This window comes from Diorhabda carinulata, chromosome 4 (genome assembly GCF_026250575.1).
Source record: "Diorhabda carinulata isolate Delta chromosome 4, icDioCari1.1, whole genome shotgun sequence".
NCBI lineage: Eukaryota > Metazoa > Arthropoda > Insecta > Coleoptera > Chrysomelidae > Diorhabda > Diorhabda carinulata.
Window position 1 is genome coordinate 8967044 of NC_079463.1, and position 23857 is coordinate 8990900.

The 23857-nt window shown below is 31.5% G+C and overlaps 1 protein-coding gene across 1 annotated transcript; it reads right to left on the reverse strand.

Annotated features, from left to right (window-relative positions):
- Nucleotides 1-12055: 12055 nt before the first annotated feature.
- On the reverse strand, nucleotides 12056-23387 carry LOC130892747 (uncharacterized). The gene is made up of 9 exons (XM_057798321.1): nucleotides 23275-23387; nucleotides 22076-22287; nucleotides 20741-20876; nucleotides 18716-18927; nucleotides 17194-17341; nucleotides 15543-15763; nucleotides 14014-14149; nucleotides 12644-12774; nucleotides 12056-12326 (listed from the first exon to the last, which is right to left on the reverse strand). The coding sequence occupies exons 1-9, from the start codon at nucleotides 23315-23317 to the stop codon at nucleotides 12132-12134; spliced, it is 1434 nt and encodes a 477-aa protein (XP_057654304.1). The 5' UTR covers nucleotides 23318-23387; the 3' UTR covers nucleotides 12056-12131.
- Nucleotides 23388-23857: the final 470 nt, after the last annotated feature.

Sequence of the window (23857 nt, forward strand, 5' to 3'; positions counted from 1 at the left end):
ACGATACAATCTAATTCTTTTATAACTATATCAGCCAAGAAGTCTGAGAAACTTCTCGTGATGCTTAAAAACATTTACTTTGGGAAAGTCCTGCTTATTTCATCCATCAGAATTAGGTACCTCGAAGGATTAGTACAAATATCTTGGGAAGTGGGACATAAAATCCCCAGGAAAATAACTTTCTTTGGGAGGAGTTTATATATCATCTAGGTTTAGGTGCGAAGAGGCATCAAAGTCAAAATTTCTCCCTAAGCAATACACAATCTAAATCATTAGTAAAAAATTGTAACACTTAACAATAGACACACCACCCATCTAATCAGGAAATAATACGTTTAATTGAGCGCCAATTTGTACCCTCACTTCTCCGGTTGGAGACTCTTCATCACGTAGTGGTATTCGGACTCAGTTGAAGTATAAACATATCTCTAAGTACCGATGGGGTGAACAATGAATATTGAATTGGACACCATCAGCTTTTTAAAAATTAAAAATTAAGAATAAAGGATTAAAAGCTGAAAACACCATATAAATTGGATAATCAAAAACTAAATTATCCAACCCCGGATACGCTTTTCGAAATTAACATATACAAATAACTTCGTTTCCACGAGAGCACAATGAATAAAAAGCAGTTATATAATTGAAAAAAATTCAAATTTATATTCATTAAATATAAGAACAAGGACTTATCTATGATAGACCGGGATGGTTACAGCCCTCAACTGATTTTCACGTTGTTTTGCACGTGGTGACGTTGTACAGGCTGGTTCCTCAATGGCAGCTTAGCTTCGAACTGGCTGCTGCAGAACAGCGAAGAGTATCAGCACAAATTTACTAAATTTACTTTGATTTTATGCTTGAGTTATAGAATGTAGATAGAGGACGTTTTAGGAACAACACTGAGGTGTATTGGATTCTTCGAATATTTGTTAAAATCATTTGCTCAATCGATGAGGAATGCACTAGTGTGTGTCGATGTGCATAATCTAGCCTATCGCAAATTCGGGTGGTACACGGACACCGTATGTACTCAATAACTTTAGGACTTTAACAGAACTGTCCGGTCACTGTTAGGCTACCAGAACAATATGAACACACCGTGGATTTGAAAAATAATGATCAGCATTGCCATCGGTTGCATCTCCGTTTTTATTGAACGTTCTCGACCAATTTGTACCAACTTCTGACTTTCTATCAGGATCTCAGAGTTAGACATTCAGGTCTCAACTGTAGTTATTTTTTTTTCTCATCCTGCTTCTGTCGTTGCTCTATATACAGCACAACAATCTTTGACATTATTGAGATAAAATGCTGGCGTCACCTTTGCGCAAATGTGTTTAAATTCTTGAGTAATTGTTTACCAGCGGTTAATTTCTTGATATACAACTCATCAGACGATATGGCTAAACGATAGATCTCACTACCTCTTTGAAACGATGCAGATTAAATCCTCATGTTTTTGATATGTACACATCCTCGTACATCAACTACAATTTGAGTAGGATTTACGAGGATTTTCCGTCAAATTTAATTTATATGTGGAAATTTCACAACTATAGTATTTGGGGGATGATACCATCAAACCACAGACTAACTATTCACAGCCTTATTTAACATCGACGTTATTGAGAATTAAAACGAAAATAATGAGAGAAAATCAAGGAAAATAGACCCTACTAAAGTTGTCAGCAGCTAGAACATTAAACTTATATATTCCTATATGAATTTGCACTGTATGCAAATTTCTGCAGTAAAGTTAAGGCATTCGTTCCGAAAATTCAGCGGATGGGGAAATGAACAAGTGAATTTATTATATGAGAATCATGCATGCGTTTACTGGAGTTTGTATGCTTGAAAATTATCGACGAATATTTGGTTGAGTTGAAAACTGGGAAAAATACCATACATAAGATTTAGCATAGAAGATTTAAGAAACTTTCTAGTTCCTATAAGGAAATAACTGTACCATGAGTAAGTCAATTACTCGTTGAATGTTAAATTTAATGGAAAAACAGGAAGGGGAGAAAAAATAGCAATAAAACATCTTAACCTACCATTGTGTTGAAGTTACAGGAAGATGCAGATTTACATCAACATTACATTACTCAAAGCCGTTTTCTCCAAAGACGGATAAAATTATCGTGTACTAATATCAGTAGAAAATATGTTAACAACATATTTCCTTATTAAAATTTATGAGAACGTCAAATTTTTATCTGTCTATATATATATATATATATATATATATATATATATATATATATATATATATATATATACGGTTCTTCCCTTTTTTGGTTGATTCCATGGCCTCAATCTGCGTACTCCTTAATTTAACTGAGAAGCTGGAACAAAATTAGTATAAAAAGAATAAAATAAAAAAAAATAATATGCTTAGCAACTAGAACATCATTGACACTAACAACGTTCGCGGTGGCAAGCGAATTCGACAAAATATTTTGTAGAAAATCCAATAAGATATGTTATCTTGAAATAACATAAAAAAGTAAGATTATTGTCCTCTACAGCATTGATCGAAGATTGTTAATACACCTACAAAATTCCAACACATGGATTTCATATTCATGATATGTCGCCGAACGATTTGGATATGCAATGGGTATAAATGATTTTTTTCTAAGACTCTACTCAGTTTTGATTGAGTAATATCGAGCTCTTGACTTACTTATTGTGGAGTTTATAGTAATAGCGTGAATATTGCTTCCTGGGTAATATTTACATTTTATTATGCTCTTTAACTAGGAAAAGTTCCATTTTCTTGCAAATAAATAAGAACTGACACAAATGTTTGACTACTGGGAGTTCGATGATCCTGAAATCTCCTCTGATATTCTCTATCAGCAGCTCCACCATTACCTTTACAGAACCCATAAACCAAAATTATGTCGGTATATTTTGTGGTCGGAAACTGATGTTGATTTCGAGCGAAAGTAACAAAAGCTGTACCAAAGCAAATACAAGCCGGTATAAATTTGTTTAATTTCTTATTTCTTAGACAATTTGATACGTTTATGTTTGTAGATATTCTTGATTTTGGATCACAAAAAAATCCGTTATAATAAGTTTGGCTAATAGATCTATCCAACTATAAGGTCCTGAATTGAGATAAAGCGACAACTGCATTGAAAAAAAAAATAATTATCTGAAAAAAATGATAAATTACATATTCAAGAAAAGGATAAACAAATACTACAATTAACTAAAAAACAAAACAGAAACGAAACATCAGAACATAAAATATTTTTCGTTATCTTATGTACAAGGACTTTCCCATCAACTATTGAATCATTTCAATAACTATGTTAGTAGTATAAGTCAAAAAGGACATAATATATTATCCAAATATTTCACTTGATTAATTGAAATCTAAGACACCAAAAAACAGAAGCAGTGATAATATTATACGTATATCAAGTTTATTGTACTTATTGTGACGCTGTCTAAATAGGGCAGACATCTCAGTACTTAGAAAATAGACTACAAGATCATCAATACGATAAGAAAAATGAATTTGCATTAACGAACCATGAAATATCAAAAAAACATAAATTCAATTATATAGATTCAAAAATTCTTGAAACGGAATCTGATACAAGAAAAAGAGAAAAGAAAAAAAGAATAAGGAAAAATTAATTTTTCTTATTAGAACAAGGTTCTAAGTTAATTTTGATGTTCATAATGTAGGTGATCTATTGATTAATATAAATACGCAAATTGTTAGTGTCAATATCATATTTTTCAAAAGACTGAAATAAAGTCGAAACATCAATTTTTATATGTCTTTTAAAAAATTATTAGAAATAACTAATTTTAAAACAGAAGAAACCTAATAGATACTCATCGAAGTATCATGAAACGTCAAACGGTCAACGAGAATCTCTATTTTAGTACTTTTTAAAGCTGCTCGTTATTTTTATTTAGTACAACTGATTGTTCTATTTTTTGTAATGTTTTGTTCGATCACTAAAAACTGGATAAACTGAGATAACTTCATCGCATGTGGTTTTCATTGATTAACTATGTAGTTTGAAAATCACGTAATTTTTCCAAAGCCTATCCTTGATTTGTTGGTTTAGCTAATATCAGTCGAATACTTTATAGTAGTGTAAATTTAGAAAATCAAATGAGCTACGCAAATACTATAGCCAATTAAACATTATGGTCTATTTAACACTTTTTAGTATCCTCATAATAAATTCCTGAGCGACTTTCCATATTGTAAAAGTATGTTACGTGTTACCCTAATAAAGCTAGAAATTATATTTACTATCAATCCGTATCGTCTCATTTTTTTCTAATTTTTTGTTAGGTGGATCGAATCCCTTAAGCACATTTCAGTGCTCGTAAAAACTAATAAATTTTGCTACTCGCAGCTCTTCAAATATTTGTAATCTACTTTTACAGCTAATAACATGCTGTAATTTTCCAGAAACTAGTTATCGACAATTTTGAAATATTTTTATTAAAATACTTCATAAAATTTTAATAGAATTATAAAAGTATAAAAAAGAGTGAGAAGAATATTGTTCTTTTTTTATAGCTACTATGAATATTATATCAATCTGTTTAACATTTCACATACTTAACCTCAAATTATAAAAATGTCTATGATTAAAAATCTCTTTTTAATTTGGTTTGGTAGTCTACGATGTCTGGCTATTAAATAACGAGACTGCGCGCCTAGAGGGCGCTCTAGATGGGTAGGGTGGAAAACGAGTAGTGCGTTGGGTATCTAGATATCTTGTCTATGCATGTTCCAAAACACGTTTCCGTCACATTTATAGTATTAGATTTCCTGGAAAGGTTAGAAAGGCTAGATAAGGACCCGATTTAAGTCTATGAAAGTCGATTGAAACTTACATGGAAATAAAAGCTCTGTTAAAAAGAAAGTAACTCACCTTTTTCTTCAATCAATATCATTTCCAAGATACAGAACAAAGTAGAAGAAGTAGACAGCTAAAAAAAAGTACTTGTAGATAACAGAGAATAAATATGTTAATTCCATACATTGAATATTTATTCTGTTATTTTCATATCCCACCTTCTTATATGTACACCATTGATAAGTGACCCTGAGTGACATGTTTGTTATTGACATATGTCGAGGTCTCGATTGTATCCTGATCCTTTGTAGCTGCTGCCTGATTTCTATTTCACGGCAGTGCGTCCTTCGGGACAAAACATCCTTCGGCATATAGAAAATGTATTGAATAGTGGAAGGAGGCTGTGTTTTATTACTTTTATTTGCTTCTGTCAAAGAAATAAAGATTTCACCTCGGAAAAAATTTGAATTTTCTTTTGAGAAAGACGAAATTTGATTCGTCAATAAGTGAATATGTATAAAACCATGGAATAAAGATACATAAAGAATTAGTTTTGTTTTTATCAATATAAGAAAGACCTTCACTACAAAAGCTTTACTTGTAATGAAATTACTATTTTTACGAAAAGTAAAATTAAGTAAATTACCTATTTTATATATAACTTTATATTTCCGATATTATCAATGCTAACATGTTTAAATGTTATAGGTAGTTCTCTCCGAAAATATTATTTACAAGCATTGTTTTCCTTCGCCTAAGACAAGATGACCCCATTCTTCGCATCGTTAGAGGAAGGAAAACATCGACATCAGTAAAAAAGAAGGGGGAGGCAAATATTTGATTCAACAGACTAAATAATTCAATAAATTTTATATTTCCCTGCTCAATAAAAAATTTTTTCGAGTCTTTTAGAAAGTTTGTACTGATGAATATTGTTAACCTTTTTTGTGTATTTAAAGACGTTTGTGTTATGAATAGAACTGATTGGGTTTCACCAAAAGTCTGGAGACTATCCGTTCAGGTATGTAAATTATCTGTGCAAGCAAAAAAATTTTCTGCTGGTAAAATGTTCATTGTTGTGCTCAAATATTTATATAAATATAAGAAAACGTGTTTAATTACATATGGCATATTCAATTACATCAACAGTTTTCTATCGCGCCATATTGCTCTAAATAAAATTTATTTCATGGTCTTTTGAAGTTTGTTCCAAAAATTTGCTCATAATTGTCCCTCTTGTCATAAAAAGTCATATATTGAGGGTAACCCAAAATAAGAAATGAGCCGCTCTAATTTAATATTTTCAACATTAAAAAACTGAAGATAGCCATTTTTTCAGAATCTTTTTCCACGTGAGACTGCCGCACGAAGATGGAGGAATGCGGTCAAGAATTGGAGGGTAGAAAACTTATTTTCCGTTTCCGTAAGCGTTAGGAACAATGACTTTTCTCCAAGCGAAAAGTAGTCAGCGATTTAATTGAAAATTATTAAATTTCATTATAAATATTTATTATAAACAGCAATTTTACACTTGTATCGATATAAGGACGAGCAATACAACTGATCAAAAAGATGGCTTATTTTCTTATTTTCCCTATCCTCACTTTTGACTAAGGTTAAAGTGCATGTTTATTCTGCTGTTTTATTACTGTTATTATGAAGTCAGAATTGTCAAATTTATTAATTGAAAACAAATAACTGGCGATAAGAGATAAAGCAGAAACTAAAAAGTATAAACACCCAAAAGACCCCTAACTTTTGAACCTTGAAGCATAATAACGATTTTCATTATTCAGGCCTAGGGACTTTAATGACTTTGTAACACATTTTATGAATAGCCAGATAAGGCTAAGCAAGACAGTATTATTTCAACACTTATTAAGATGAAGCTAATTTTACGTCGCGTCGTAGGCCTAGATCAGTTGATATAAAAAATCTGGTGTAGAGCACGAGTTCTTTGCTACTTATTATTTACTTACCAAGAACAAAGGCAAAATTCCATTTGGATGGAGTGACTAGAATTGGTCGCATGAGGCTAAAAAATATTGCTCGTAAAGTAAAGATAAGACAGAGGGTGATAGGAAAAGTTTATCAAAAATAAAAGAATAGTGAGGGAATTCAAAACCTTTCAAGCACAGAATTATACTATAACAGACAAAAGACCCGAATAATTTATGTAAACTGTAATCTTTCTATAAAGAATCTACGTGAATGATGCTGCTTATGGGAATATGAAAGTGAGCAATGTTCAGTAGAATTTTTGACCAAGAATTTAATATTGGATTGAGATCGCCAGTGACACGTGAATAACATGCTGTTTTTTCATTGAAGAAATGGTGAAAAACGCAACCTAGATCCCCAAAATATATCCAATGCATGGCTGAAAAGAGTATAAATTTATAGGAAAAGACCTTAAGCGTTACATTGTTTAGTAAAAAAAGTCTGTCTCTCTCTGGCTTTTGATCTTCAGCAGGTTCAGTCTGTTCCTAAAACTCTAAGACAATAGGCATTTTATACTAGGCAAATAAATTTATGTATAACTGATTCGCAAACTAAAGATTCATATCTCTATTTTTGAAGTGAGGACCAGACAGGGAAAACGAAGCCTACAAATTATTTTCTGGCGCCACTAAATCATCCTTCATTACTTAATTTTGAAAACAAAAAAATTTCATGCCTCTTTGCTAATGGATGTACTTCTCAAAACAAAAATGATATTATATTGAGTGATTTAGATTTCTTACAAACTTAAGAAATGCCTATTGAAGCGGTTTGGGTTTAATTGCCAGTAAGGGCCATAGCTTCTTTCCATCAGACAGAGTTTGGAAGGTGTTAAAAGTCCCAAAAAAACATTCCATGTTTCAAATAATAAGGAATATTTTGAATTATACTAAAAGATTGGACACCTCAATTATCTTGGACGAGACTGGCAACTCTTCAAACTAAAAACTTTAGGAAGTTCTATACATATATCGATTCTATGAGTCAGATCACAAAGTGAGAAAACTGAACAATAATAGTAAGAAACATGCTATGATTATATAGCATGTTTCTTATATTATAAAGGTCTGAAGAACTACAGATTTGAAAACGAACATTTTGCTTTATTAAGGCGAGCAGGTAACATTCATTTTGACAAAATTCAACTAGACAGTGGGCCGAAAGTCATGGTATTAGTAAGGAAATGAAAATCTTTGTTCAAAAACTCATGAGCAAAAACTGATGACCGCCTTAAATGGTACGAAAACATTATTGTTAATGTGCCTAGAGCCGATGGTAGAAATTCCTAAAGAAGAATGTGATTCTTCGACCTTCCACACTGAACTCATAATAATGGGTTTCTTAATTTTTATCTTACTCTACAATATTCTATATTCATTTGTGACCTAATCAAAGTTTTGACTTAAAATAAGCTTTGTTCATTATTATTAAATGCAAAGTGTGATTTGTCGAATTTACTATCCCATATTTATTATACTTATTACACTCTACCATTTCAATAATGCATCTCATTGTCTAAAAGTGTATATGAACCATATAAGACTAATTTTAATTTAAAAAAATGAAATATTTTTTATATATTCAATATCTTTGATTCCTGAAAAACGCATTCATGTGGACGAAGCAATATTTGAATGTTATTTCCTTAAATATATTTTCGATCAAAACATTTTCTTCCTGAGATTAACTCTTTATCTTTTTATCATGTTAGCTATTTTAATTTATGTGTTAGTTAATCGAGCATATCAAAAGAAAAAACCACAATTGTAGAATCTAGAGGATATATACTCAAACTGGATGCAAGGTGCGAAAATAACAGAAGTTATGGCAATATTTCTTTCTTTCAAGAAACCCCTTCAATCTCTCCACATGCTGTGCTGGAGATTAAAAGAAATGAATAGCACATATTTTTCCTTTATAGTGGTTGCCAATAAATTCCTATTTACAGCCTTTCGGATGTTCTTTTATATTTTTGTTCATGTTTTCTAGAAAATACATTGTCGTTTTATGAATCCATTATCAAGCCTCTGCTCGAAACTTTGTAGTTAATGTAGTACGTGTGAATATGAACACATTTCGATATTATGTGTTCGTAAAGACGACCAAGTTTTATTTGAAAGAGTTTTAAGTAGACAGGTACACTGTCAGAATTACTCGTTGAATTACTACTTTTCATTTCATCCGTGTAGATAGTTCCAATTATTTTTGCCTCCTCCAGAAATCCTTTAACGAGAGGAGCACTAGTCTAGACTAGAATTTTCCACAAAATCGTCTATTAGGTTATTGGGTCGGTTGAATTGTTTTCTAAAAATTGTCCTTCTAAATTGGGCATCCATAAAATTTGAGACTCTTGGTTCCTGGAAGAAACAATGTTATATGATAGCTGCTCTTGGACGTTGATGAAAATTAGCTAATAAAGTTCCGTATAACGGTGGGCCAACAGAAGAAATTATTGATTGAATTAGATTAAATGATAACTTTTGCTTTTAAAGTTTATTCAATTGAAAATTACAATTAACTCTGTAATTTCCCTCACCTGTATGTGTATTGCATGTTTTTGGTAGTTTGTTGGCTGCATTTAGTGTGGTTGTTTCTCTCTCTCAGATCCTCTTTTTTAGTTTAGTTACTCGTAACTCCTTCCCACACTCCATTGGTATCTTTTTTGCTCTCCATAATGCTCTACAGCAATTTACATAATCTTTTCTCTTCCGTGTATCAATAATTTTTCATATATATTATCCAGTCCTCATGCTTTCCAGTTTTTCAGCTTTTTTAAACATAAAACTGCTAATTACGAATAATTACTCTATATCTGCTAGTTATTGTATTTCGCTACTATTTACTTAAGATCGCTTTCGATCTTTTACTTTTTTAAAGAGTTCTCATTAGTTACAAGCGATATCAATAATTCTATCTTTTTTAATTCTCACGTATGTTTTCAATTATTAGTTATACCAGATTTTCCGTTTTATCTATATAACCATTAGAATTTTTTTTGTGTGAGGATACTGTATATTTTTGTTATACGTGTTTTTTTTTCACAAACTGTTATGTTTCTTTTTTATAACTTGATATTTTATTGCATATTGAACATCACCATTTCAAAATATCAATTTCGTCGTCATACTATTAAGAATTAATTTTCAATTCCTAGTATTTAACTCTAAAAGCTGCTGAAAATTATGATACAATAACAAATTAACAGCATAAATAATTAAGTTGAAAACAAAAATGTTGACAACTCTCAAGATAATTCAAAATATTTGAAATCGTGTAGTAGCTCTATTTTAATCATGGAAACTTGTATTGCTAGCGCTGGGCTAATATCCAAAACTTTGAAACATAAACTTTCGCAAGATACTCTTGCATCCTTTGTATCTGCGCAAATGTCCTCTTCCAAAAGTTTCCATTTCAGTTTTCATATTGCATAATCAAGTGATTCACTAATTTCCAAAAGTTCAACCCCTCTAACTACGTATTTCAAGAAATAAAGATTAGTTTTGATGATCATTCATTCACCAACTTAATAATTTTGGAACTCTAGCTAAGGAAAACAACTATCATAAATCTTTTCGTTTCCAATCCATTTGATAAAAATATAGAACTCGCTAAGAAGTTATAGTTATTTAATAACGCTCATACGTGATTCTGTGAATAAACTTTATTATGAATTGCCATAAATACAGGGTGCAGTAATCAATACTGCATTTTTTTATAATCTTCTTGTGTATATAAAAGTATAGAAAAAACGTTAAAAAACATTTTTCAGATGGCGTTGGGTTAGAATTAATGGATTTTTGAAGGCAATTTTTGAAATTGCTGAGTGCTGAGGAATTTTCAGGACTTCCGATTGGACTCTTTCCTTGATTACTTCAACCGTATACTTCACTTTTCAAAAATCCCCACAAAAAAAATATGATTGAGGTCGGGGGAACGAGGTGGCGAAGAAATGAGCTCTTCCAGACATATAAGAGCTCTTCCAGACATATAAGAGCTCATGCACTCTTCGCACAACGATATTTCGATTCAAGAAGTTTTGAGGTTTTTACCAGTTTTTGAGACGTTCTTTCCCCAAAACATCCCTTAGCCATCAGCGAGCCTGTGCGGCGTTTCAAAGCTGGGATCACATATACATATAGATCTAGCATCTGTTTTTCCTTTGACCTCCACACAAACACGTTCTTCTTAGACACTAAAACCTCAAACTTTGATTCATCACTTTATAAAATTCTCTCCCACTCTTCATGCTTCTAATTTTGTGTTCTTCAGCTCTCTGCAACATCTTAATTTTATTTTGTCGTCTTAAAACAGGTTTCTTGATTGTCACATTCCCAAAAAGGACAGCTTCTCTCAATCTCCTTTTCACTGTAGGAGTACTCAAAGGCAGATTCCTAGACTCATTGATCTGAGTTGCTATATGTGGAGCAATCAGTCGTGGATAATGCTAACTAATTAATTCAATACGTTTATGTTTAGCGGTTGTGGTTTTTAGGTGCCACCCCAAAAGTTTTCTATCAGTTAATGTCCCGGTGGATGCATATTTTCTCTCGTTGTAGTCCACGATACCTTGAGGTATTTTTGATTCGGCGGCACTAAGAAGACTAGCAATTATTGTACTAGCTCCAACCTATAGTTCCTTGGCTTTACCCATTTTAAAACTTACAAGCCTTAATTTGCGAGAACGAAAACAATTCGTGTACGAACTTAGTTACGTTGGTATTAAACACTGTAATACTTCAAACAACGTTTAATTAAACTGGAAATACATCATTCTCACAAGAGGACATTGCATGTGCTCTTCGTTACTCCTCATCTTGACAGACGACCTTATTTGGTTGTGTCTAAAGATACAATTTAACGGATATATAAAAAATATAACAAACTTCACAAAAAGTCTTGGTTCAAAAAGCTTAAATCCCATCATAGTTACATAATAATAAACAAATCAACTGGTATTTGCAAGTTTTAATTTTTCGCACTCACCGACAAAATAAGCATGTAAGTAAACAAATAACAGACACTATTATTTTTGGTTTGTAAGACATGGTTCCGATCTTCGCTCTACAGAAACTTTTTATCGGTAGCGTTTTTATTAGTCAAATAATTTTAATATCCATTTTACTTTAGTATGTATGCTGCTATTGTTGCTTGCAATAGGAGTAGTCTACCGACATCAAACTTTTGGTTTAAAGGGAATATTGAAATCATTTTATCAAAATTTCATATAATTTTTACTATCGTGTACAGTAGCATATAGTATATAATCAATTGATGGTTTTAACGTCATGTTTCACTCTCAAGTTCTCTTATTATCACTGTGGTATCCGCTTGATAAATTTTGCCTATACTAGCTGCACAAGACAGATTTGCCTTGCTATGCTCAAACCAATCTTTAGAAACTTTCAGATTTACAAAAGATGCAGATGGTATTGAAAGGTCCGTTCGGTTGAATTGTTTTGCTATAGAGTAGTCCTTAACCTGAAAATAAAAATTACTTCAATCTTTGTAGTTGGAAAATTATCAAGATTTTAGATACCAAATAATTATAAAGTTACTATACAGTTGCAGAGATAGAAGACAACTTAGAATTAGAAAAAACAAATCACAGATACTATTCTCATTAATCTACTAGACAAGTCAGAATTAATCAATGGATGATTTGAAAACAAATTAACTCAGAAATCGGTAAATTTGTCGAAGCTGTTAAAGAATATACAAATTGATGAGAATCAATGAAGTAGAAGTCAGTTGGTTTTTATTTGGGTAGAGTGAATATTATAAATGTGAATAATTACCTCATTTCCATTGAGAATCCAAATAATTTGAGCAGGAGGATAAGATCCGGGAACAATACAAACTGCTTGTACTCTCTGTCCCACAGCAACCAAATCATTATCAATGAGAATTCTAGGTTCTCCGTTGGGTACTTAAACAAATACGATCATATTATGAAAAAATTAATCATGAAATCGCTTCATCTATATTCATTTTATTTTGATGTGGTTGGTATGGTACTGTAATATATACGGAATTATTTTGGTTAGGAGGTCTTTACTCAGTCTCTATTTCCTGTCTATTATCATGCATCTTCGAAACGAGTCTGTTCATACAAAAGCGCTCAAAGCGACGACCAACAGTTTATTAATTTCAATTAAATTATATAACATGCCTCTATGTATGGAAAAATTATCCAAGGCCTAACTGATGAACAAAAAAACGATTTTATTTAATCATAACAAAAGGATGAATAATAAAGTGATAATAACAAAATAGTAATAGATCCCTCCTACTAGAAAAATCATTACAATTAATCATCACCAGATTTCTATCAACTAATTCATCCATTAGATAATCTAGTTTTCATATTTTTCGTTCTACTTTATTTTTTACATGCCCTATGTAACTATTCCATTTTTCAATGGTAATAGACAAAACAGCAAAAGTGAAAATATCTTTAAAATCGGCAAATTTAAAATAGTACATGCACCAGTTTTTCATGTCTGCCCAAATAAAATAATATTAGGTTGAGCCCGCACAGTGATAGGGAGAAAATTTTAAGATATCCTTTAGCAATTTTACAATGTATTTATCATATCTGGCTTTATGTTCATCCATTATCCTCAAAAGTTCTGCTTCTACAATATTTTCCTCGAATGTTATACTTTCCAAACGTAACCATTCTTGAATTAGGGCTTTTTTATGTCACTGAAGTAGGAATTTTTCCAGCTTTTGTCTAAAACAATTAAAACACTGGAGAACGCGGTGAATACGAAAGGAGGCCTTAATTTTTTTTATCCTGCTTATTACTACTTGCAATGAGTACCTATATTGGAATATACATAAATATTTTCCTTGGTAATATAAGCAAGATGTTTGTAAGATTTCACAACAATATGTTAGTCCATTTTCAAGTCATTTTTACGGTAATAAAAAAAATTTCCCATAGAAACTAAGGCAACGGTAATACAGGTTTGTCTGCAGAATGGGAGACATCGCATTCGAAAGAGTTGACTTGAGGCAAAACAGCCGACACTCGCTAACTTTTGGCGCATGGAAATAATATGTATATTAACGGAGATAATAATAACTTTATAAAATCCTAGGTATTTAATAAACATTGTAACTGCGAAAATTGCTAAAAATATTAATAATGTTCGTAACTCACCCAATATACTCAAAAACCCAGAATCTTCTATCTCTATAAAATCTGGAGCGTCTGATTTTACTTCGCATTCGTATTTTCCAGTCGTTTTAAAATCAACATTCCTCAAAATCACTCTCGAATATGAAATACTGTTAACCTGTAAGTGTATGTTTATAAATTATACCTTCTACTTGTCCTTATTACTGATATACAATCTCAGTACTGCATATCGAGAATATCACTGGATTCGGACCATATTTTGATTTAAAAATTGATCTTATCCAATGAAAAACAGATCTATGTTTGTTGTTGTCTCAGTTGAATCTGTTGCTTAAGCATTTCTCTTGGCCGAAGCTGTCGGACGGCCTATGTAAACGATTTCTTTGAAATATTCCTGCTAGACACTCTGCGATAAGCAGTGGAGCGGCTTTGTGAGATTTATTTAATTCATAAATTTGTTTAAATAAATAGAAATATGGCGCTCTCTATACCATGGGCAAATGAAGACAATGAAATTGCACAATGTAGTGAAAATAAAGACAAGTATGAATTTTATAATAAATATTTAGATATTGAAACAGCAAGTTACTCGTATTTTGAATCTGATCTGATAAAGCAATCATAATAAGATTTGGTGAGTTAACTACACTAAATAAATTTTCCATTTAACGAATAGTCACGAAAGGGGTTGCTGTAGATCATTCATGTACACAGAATGTTTGGAAATAAACCTGTCCAGAAAGAACATTTACATTATTTTCTTTAGAAACGTGGCCTTGAAGGTCGAAAACGTTATTGAGTATACTTCCAAACTAGCATGAGAGTGCAAATGATATCTCAAAGACTAGCTAACTGGTATCTTTGCCAGAAAAGGAGTACTATAAGATGCGAATGTCCTGCTCATTTGAATAAAAGTTTCGAAATTCTAGCACCTTGAGAAGTGAGGCAAAAACTTGTAAAACTTGCTCCCTTTGAGAAAAATTTTGGAGGCAAAATAACAAGGTAGAGGGTCATCATGCATAAAATGTCTTTCTAGGTTTAGGTACAAAGCGGCTAAAACTTCAAGAAGACTCTCGAAACTCTTACAACATATCTTTGATTGTTTTAAAAAGCACAGAACGGATTTCCTCTGGAATCGAACAAGAATAGTTTGTGCAAATGGTAAAATTTTGTATTCAAACCACATATATCACAAATACTCTTTTCATAATCTGCGTGAAAAGTAACCTATGAGTTCCATAATAAAAATATTCATGTTTTAATTTCAAAGAGTCACAATATTCTGCTTTTTTGAATCGAACAATAAATCTATATAAATAGATATTGCTTTGAACTGCCAATGAATGGAATCTTACAAACAAAATACCAAACCATTAATATCTCTTATAGAATGAAATCTAGAAGGTACTTGTGATTGATGTTCTATCCACTATCATTTACGCTGTAGAACAAGTGAATATCTAGATATATTCATAATAGTGACACACCTCTTAGTATAATTTACTTTGTAACACTGGGAATCAACTCAATATAAGTTCTACAATACTAACGTTTATATTAACTCCTGGCACTGGAAATATTTCTGTTTGTGGTCTTCGCCAAGGTGTAAATCTAAAGAATTCTTTGTTGTCTTTATACCATTTCACAGTATACAATTTCAAGTTATCAATATAATAATTACACGAAAGAACTGCATTTCCTCCTGCTTGTGCAAAATGTGGTACGTTGGCATGAATGTATGTTGTCTTATTCTTCTTGTTTTCCACAGATGCTGAAATGTTGACAAATTACAATCTTAGTCAAGTGAATCAATCAGTCAAGTGAATATTACTAATTGATGAATTCACTTGAAATAAAATAGAAATTATATTCTAATGAATGAGGAGATCTCAACATTTCTATCACTGACTCTTCCTTCCTTACTCATCTTTAAATCCGTTTGCCTAATTTGTAAGCACGCTTCTCCAATTTCAGAAAGATCGTTGCACTTAGGAACGTAGATCATGACCTTCACCCAGCTACCACAAGTTTAGAATTAGTTGAGGGCTGAAAATTTTACAATGCAAAAAAATGCACAATCACTCGCCAAGTGAAATCAAATCGATATAATCTTTTCACAACAATTTGAGGGCATATGTACTGGAAAGTGCCTTCTACTCTGTAAACGAATTCTATTCTAATAATAATATTTAAATCCGGGTATGCTGCATACTGGTTTAGCATTTACTATAGACTTATATATCAATTATTACCTATTACCTGTAATTTTGTTACACATTGTGGTTTTCTTTTTACTGTATTTTTGTTATTCATTGTAGTTTTCTTCTGTATATTGAAATTTTATTTTATTCGTTACATCTTCATTTATTTGTTTTTATGTTTGGTTTTTAGTCTTTACAAGCTTTTGTCTACAAATTGTAACACTTTTTTCACTATTTTCACTATTTCACTATTTCTCAATTTCTATTAGATTTATGAGATTTTCACGTGTTATGATGAAAATCAACTAATTGCTTGGTGAACTAGAGTTTTGACATTGAATTGAAATTTCATTAACAATAGCGCACAAAAAAATTGAGTCATATAACGAATTGTGAAAATAGGCTATCGCCTATTTAAAAATGGTCGCCGTGGGGTGAACAAATGCTTTTGCCGTTTGTGAAGTTATTTTATGGATTATATTCTCATTATTCTCAGCTCAATTGCGAAAAGGCTTCTTGAAGAGCTGCTACTTAGATTAAGGCGAAATATCCCCCTGAATTGATCTTACAAAACTATTAAATTGTAGAGCTATGTAAGAAGTTTTTGGTCATGCTAAAGACATGCCTCTTCTCTTTCTTAATTGTCTGAATAATGGACGCAACTAATACCTCCTAGTACTTAAGACAAAGATCCTCAAACGAAATTTGTCTATTTGGTTATTACTGGGAAAAAGCAGCCTATTTTAAAAAAGGGTAGTGGTATGATTTATGCCCAAATTTGTCTGTCATTTTCACATATTGACGCTAGCAATGATAACGAAAATTATTTTTTTTTAAGAATATAGATGAATGTTATTGCCTTATGAATAATACAATTCAAATGAATTGGTGACCTATTTTAAATCCAGTCAAACATTTAAATGTTGATTTATCTTCATTCCGTTAATGAAATTCTACAAAGATCTCGTGAATATTCATGAATATATTGATATTTACTTACTGTTACTATTAGTATTAACATACAGATTTCCACTTTTTTGACATGTATAGAACCTTGGAAGATCGGTTATAACCTCACATGAATAATTTCCAGAAGCAAGTTGGGACACGTTTTTCAACACCACTCTTGCCGTGGAGCTTTCGTTTATCTATAACAACCAAAATTGATATATACTACTTAAAAGAATCCTCAACAGTCATGTTGAACGATATATTCCATCGACAAGTTGTGATATGACAGGAAGTTATTCTAGTTGTTAGGTACTTGGATGGATGATTAAGACCTACTAACTAATTTTTAGTATTTGCGATCCACCTACAGCAAAAATAATCCTAGTTTGAGGCGAAATATTCACATAGAATGCTCAAACCGATGACGGATCATTGGTCATACATTTCAATCAATGAGTACTACCACACATACAAAAAAGATATCAAATATTTCCGAAATTTCACATTCATTCAAAAAGCCTTCGACTAATCCACAAGGTTTTAGAAAATTCCTTAACAATCAATATTGTTACAAAGTGTGGTAGCTGGAGCATCTTAAATGCGCGCTGTTCAAGTAAAAACGGAAACCTTCTTAATTTTACGAAAATGATACATCTAAGAACAATATGGAATCTTGTGGAATGTTTTCAAATACTTACCCTCTTGGATTATTTATAGAGATCAAATGTTTAAGCCCTTATTGCCCTTAGACTGGAGCTATAGGATTACCATCTTATATAAGGGTCATACCGGAACTTATTCTAGAGTTTATTATTCTAGAGCTTTTATCTTATAGCTTGTCCTATGAATTGCCTTACGCCACCATTGCCGTGTTTTCCATAGTCCTCCTAGACCTGGCAAGCGTGAGCTAGTCTGTATTTGAGAATGTCCCAAAATATCCAAAATTTGTACCAATGCGGTAACTTGAGTTGAAGACTGAGAGTCCAGACTTTTGTACTACTTTCTGAGTGTCGGGGAAGGCACCACGGATGATGCTCACTACTTAGAATTTCATTGCCTTCCAATTGTAATAATTTTGACAAATGGAAGATAATGTGTAACAGTTGTCACAATTTCAAATATATTTGATCAATAAATGAATAAATATAGTTTAAAACGTGAAAAAACATGCTTTTAAAGCATATCAAATCAAAAAGTTTGACGTACTTTAAAAGCGTTTTTTAGGTTTTTTAACTTTATTTATTTTTCATTTTTTAGTTTCATATACTATGGAAGCGTGTTTCTTGGTTTTTTCAAACTATATTTATTTAATTAATTAATAACCCTCGTATGACTTCGCCACTCTTATACCTACAACTCTTCGAAACTTGTATCCAGCCTAAACGGTGTAGTTGGTATAGTTGTCGAAGTGTTTGATTTCCAACACGGCGATCTGAGGTTCGCATCCTCTGTTGAACTAAATTCTTATTAAATAATCTGCTTGCTCTTTGTCCAAAAGAGAGTAACATACAAACAAAAACCACATACAGGTGAAGCTAATATAAGCGTGTAAAAATTTAATAAATACATACGTCTACGTCAATCCCGGATAGAGGAAATATCATTTTATCAGGTTTGTGCACAGGTGAGTATCTATAGAATTCGAACCTATCTTTGTACCATTTAACAATGTAGAGGGGATTGTCACCAATGTCATATTCACAGACAAGAGTTACATCATCACCAACATTAACCACAGCGGGCATGGTCACATTCTCAATTTTGCAATTCGTGCTCTGGTCATCTAAGATAAGAAATATATTAGTGCAATAAAACCCACATAGGGTTTGAATTTAGCTATGATATTAAGAATTTAGTTATGATATTAAATTGTATATAACGAGCAGTTATAACCTTAACTAATTTTTTTTGGACTTTTAGGTCGAAATAAAATTACATACAATTTACATGTGCTTCGATTAAGTTGAAATTTCTAGAGCGGATGGTAATATTTATAATAGATACTCTATTCCCTACTATCATCGCGCAAACACTTCAAATTACTCCGTTTGAAGGTTTGGACCCTCAGGCTCTTTAGAGATTTATTGCTCCTCCATCGCGCCTTAGACAGTGTAATTGCGAGTGTTGGTTTCAACATAGTAGTATATACAGTATGTGTTTAGAATTTCTAGATGTTTCAGTAAAGCTTATACTCCTTTTTGTTCTCATTATTATTTTCGTCTCTATTGGGTTTCTGAAATGTACTTATTATCCTGTTACCCATTTTCTCGATATTTTTTTGTCTTGTGCCAGTATCATCATCCGAATAATTGTCTGATGCCATTGTTTTCCTATATCTGCTATTTAAGATTCTCTTATTTATTTTTTCTTTGATTGGTTCTGGTTATAAACTATTTCCTATAACTTTATTTCTCATTCTATCCCACTCAGATTTTATTTTTGTAGGTACTTCATCTTGATCACGTTTACTTTACCATTTATTTTCTTTTTAGTTCACCAACGACACATATAGTTTTACTTTTATAGATACTTCTTTCTTATTGAACACTTCTTTATCCAATGCATATGTTACCGGAAATGTGTAATCCGTCATTGTATAAAATTCCTAGAAAATGTATGTAGTTCCTAAAATCGCAAAGAAATGTGTAAAATAAATTATATCAAACACATTTCCTAGGAAATCTATACATTGTCTAAATAGCAATCGGAAATGTAAATATTTGAGATATCAATGGCCATGCGGGGATAGCGGGGCGAGGGGAGGGTATTGTTTTGTTTGATCAGGCAATCTCGCTAGTTCTTCTTGATGCAGAGGATGTACCGGGTACGGAGATGGCACTAAGGTCAGTTGCTAACCTACAATCCACTGGAAGCGGCCAGGAATTTAAAAAATGTCTTTGCAAGAAAAACTGTACCACAGCAAGATGTCTGTGCTATAAAAATAAATTATTGTTTACTTACAAGTTCCATATTGGCTTACCCTGTAAAAAATGAATAGCCATATGGACTGACTCGTTTACATTTAACATAATATAATAGTATAAAGATTTATTTAATATTGTGACATTTATAATTACTTAATTGACAGACTGATTACTTACCAAACGAAAGTTTAACTTTATAAGAATAATATAAGTTGATTTTGTGATGAATACTTTTTAAAAGTTTCTAGATACTTGATTTTCGAAGCGTTAATTAGTATGATAATATGAAGATTATTATATTTTACGATCTGACTGAACGTTTTCTAGATAAAAAAAACCCCATGGATATCCCAATAACTTTTTAAGTGTGTTTGAAACAGTTAACTCTATCCCAAATACTATTTTCATGAATACTAACATTGGCCAGGCGTTACTAACGTACCGTGGTAACTGGTTAGCTCAAGTAGGACAAACAAAATTTTCTGATTACTTAACCTCTGATTACTACTAAGTAGCTTACATTCTACTGATATGAAAAATGAAGAAGATAAGTGATTTTGAATCAAATTTACTATTTGTTTATTAAAAGTACAAAACTCAATAAATAGTGTTGTTCTAAAAGCATTCGTTTATATTTATTAGTACAGAAATGTTTTGTTCGAACAAACTTACTCTTAACATGTAGATCTTTGTATCCTGAACAGAAATCAAAAGTGGGAGCGTCCGTTGAAACTTCGCATGAATATTTTCCTGACGTTCGACTTTCAACATTTTTGAGTACTACTTTTGAATTAGTACTATTGTTTACCTGAAATCAACTGTGAATCAGTATTTTTACAATTAATTACTGCCAATCAAAATATAGGGAGTTCGATCTAGAAAATCACAAATGACAGAAAATTATTAAAACGCGTGTACAACTAAAACATAAAGAAACAATTTTATAAACATGATATCAGCATTGTTTTTAATATAAATTGAAATTATGCAAAATAACTAGGGATGAATTAGACGAATTCGATTCATTCATTTCATAAATTGAATGAAGTCATTTGATTCATTCGATAAACTGAGTTAGTTTATTCAATATTTTAAATTTAAATTTTAAATTTTAAATTTTAAATTTAATTATATTATATTAAATTATATTTTGGGATATAATACATAAAGTTCTTTAAAGACAAATTTTCGGTAATAAAATATATAATTAGGGTTACGGAAATGAAGCGAACCCTTTCGAATCTCTTTCTTAGCTGGTAGTAAACATTTCATATTTTCTATGTCTATCCTTCTAATCGGATCATTATTCTAGGAGTATTTTTGGTTTTATCAAATATTATTTATATTTTTTGCGTGTTGTTTTATAGCAAAAATACTACAAAATATTCATTTCTACATATTCAAAATTACAAATGGCTGTGAGATATAATTTTGAACAAAATATATTTTCTGACATTCTCTGTGAGTGCCAGTCAGACAGTTCAGATGAACTTAGCACACTTAAAATCTGAGAATTTGATGTCATGTGGGTTTGAAGTTCCATATCTATCCAATTGGCCTCCCACTGTATATATTTATCTGAGAAGTTGACAGCTAATTCCAGTAGTTTATTGACTTTCTCATCATAATTCGAACACCGTATGTGTTTTCTTTCATCTCAATAAATTTGTAATTGAAATTTTGTTGAATGATTTTGAACAGATGAACCGAATGCTTATTGGATTGAACTCAGAATTTGTCTTGTGACAGAAATGATTTTTTTCTTGAAAACATTTTCACATTAGATTGATAGAAGTAAGATTGCCCGATAGATATTGATGTCTTTTTATATAGAATTGATGTTGGTATTTCTTCTTCCATTATTATTTTGTGAATGTGCCATTTCATTGTGAAAGTTCATTTAAATTTGGGATATGTATGTAATAAATGAAAAATTTCATCGTAGTTAGACCACATACAGGTATCTAATACTTATACAACAACTAATTCAATAAAACAAAAGCTTACATCAACAGTGACTCCTGGCAATGGAAAAATCATTTTATGTGGAATGTTGCCTGGGGTGTATCTATAAAACTCCAAAGGTCCTTTGAACCATTTCAAATTATAAAGTGGTTCATCGCCAATGTCATAATTACAAACAAGAAGCACGTTATCTCCATTACGAATTTCAGTTGGTATTTCCACACTACTGACTTTGCAGGATACACTTTGGTGAACTACAATGAAAATGTATTTTAGATCTCAATGAACCAACAAAGGTTTCTTATTGGAGACGTGGCAATGAAACACCAAAGTGGACTAACTTTAATATATCTTCCGAGCTTTCGAATACTTATGTATTCATCGTCTGGGAAATAAATAAAAAGATTTTCGGTTTTTTGGTGTTTCATTGCCACGTTCCCAATAAGAAACTCAGCTTATAACTTAGAAACGACCCTCGTTTCTGAGTTATAAGCCTGCCCTTCAAGCGAAATCTGACTTATTATTAAGTATATTTTCTAAATTATACATTCGAACATTATGAATTTTTAGTTTCGAAGTTCGAAGTGGGCACCTAGCACTTCCGGAGTCTATGTAGGATATTTCTTTGAACTTGGAACAGCATTTTGAAATTTTGCCTTATAGCGTGGAAGTTTATTCTATCTATTATTCCAAGAGAACGTGCTGGCCATGCAAATGGACTTCCCCGACCCATCCACCAATTAGGAAAAATGTTATTTTTATATTTTAACTATTAATCTCTTTCAAGTTTGTCCTTATGGTAGTAATATGATCTTCGATAGTATGTAATACAAATGTTTATTTATCTATTCATTAGTTCCCCAAGAAATATTTGATCCTTTTTTAATACCTGTGAATATGTTCAATGAATAATTATAATTTATGATAATATATATAATATATATATATATATATATAAAAGACACATAGTTCATTATAATAGACTACAAATCAAGAACAGTTATTGAAGAGAAAATATTTTTACATAATTCATTCAAGTAATTCATATGTTTCAATGGTATATTTACGTGTTTTTATGATTGCGAAATAAATCTTCAGTAAAAGAATATCATTCCTCACAACTATAATTCGCTTTTAGGGTAGCTAAAAATAAAATGCTCTTTTCGAATTTTGATTATATATTTAGATGATTGAAGTTGCGAATATTCAGTTTTAACATTTTGTTAATCCAGCATACTTACTTCCGATTATCACAAAAATCAACACAAAATGATATTTAAACATTATAGATCTTATTTCTACAAGATATTGCTTTAACTAACGTTATTTTATGTATCAGTCGGCTTATAACAATATTTCATATTTGATTTGATAAAAGGTCAATACTTTGAACTTTTATAATTATTTTATGATATATAGACAGGATCTGTTCAAGCCCAATTAATATATATAGGAAAACAAACGTTGAAAGATTTCTTGAATAAGTCCAACTGAAATCCAATAAAAGCCTAGAGCACACTGAAAATATTGTGTTTGTATAAATACTCCAGCTTGGAAGACGGTAGGGTGTTCTCCAAGTAACAGAATCGTGCCTACCTGTATGTTATGGTATCTTCTCCAGGAGTCTGCTTAGGCTGAGCCATACATTATGGAGCCATCAATTTGCCAGATAGCTTCATCATCCAGTATTGCGAGCGTGAAGCTCTTTATCCTTATTTTCAGCCAATCCTTATGTGTGCCTAAAAGCCCGAAAGAAGTAGAATGCAGTTGTTGCAGATTATATGAAGAACTTCATAACTGATAATCATCACATTACTACAAACC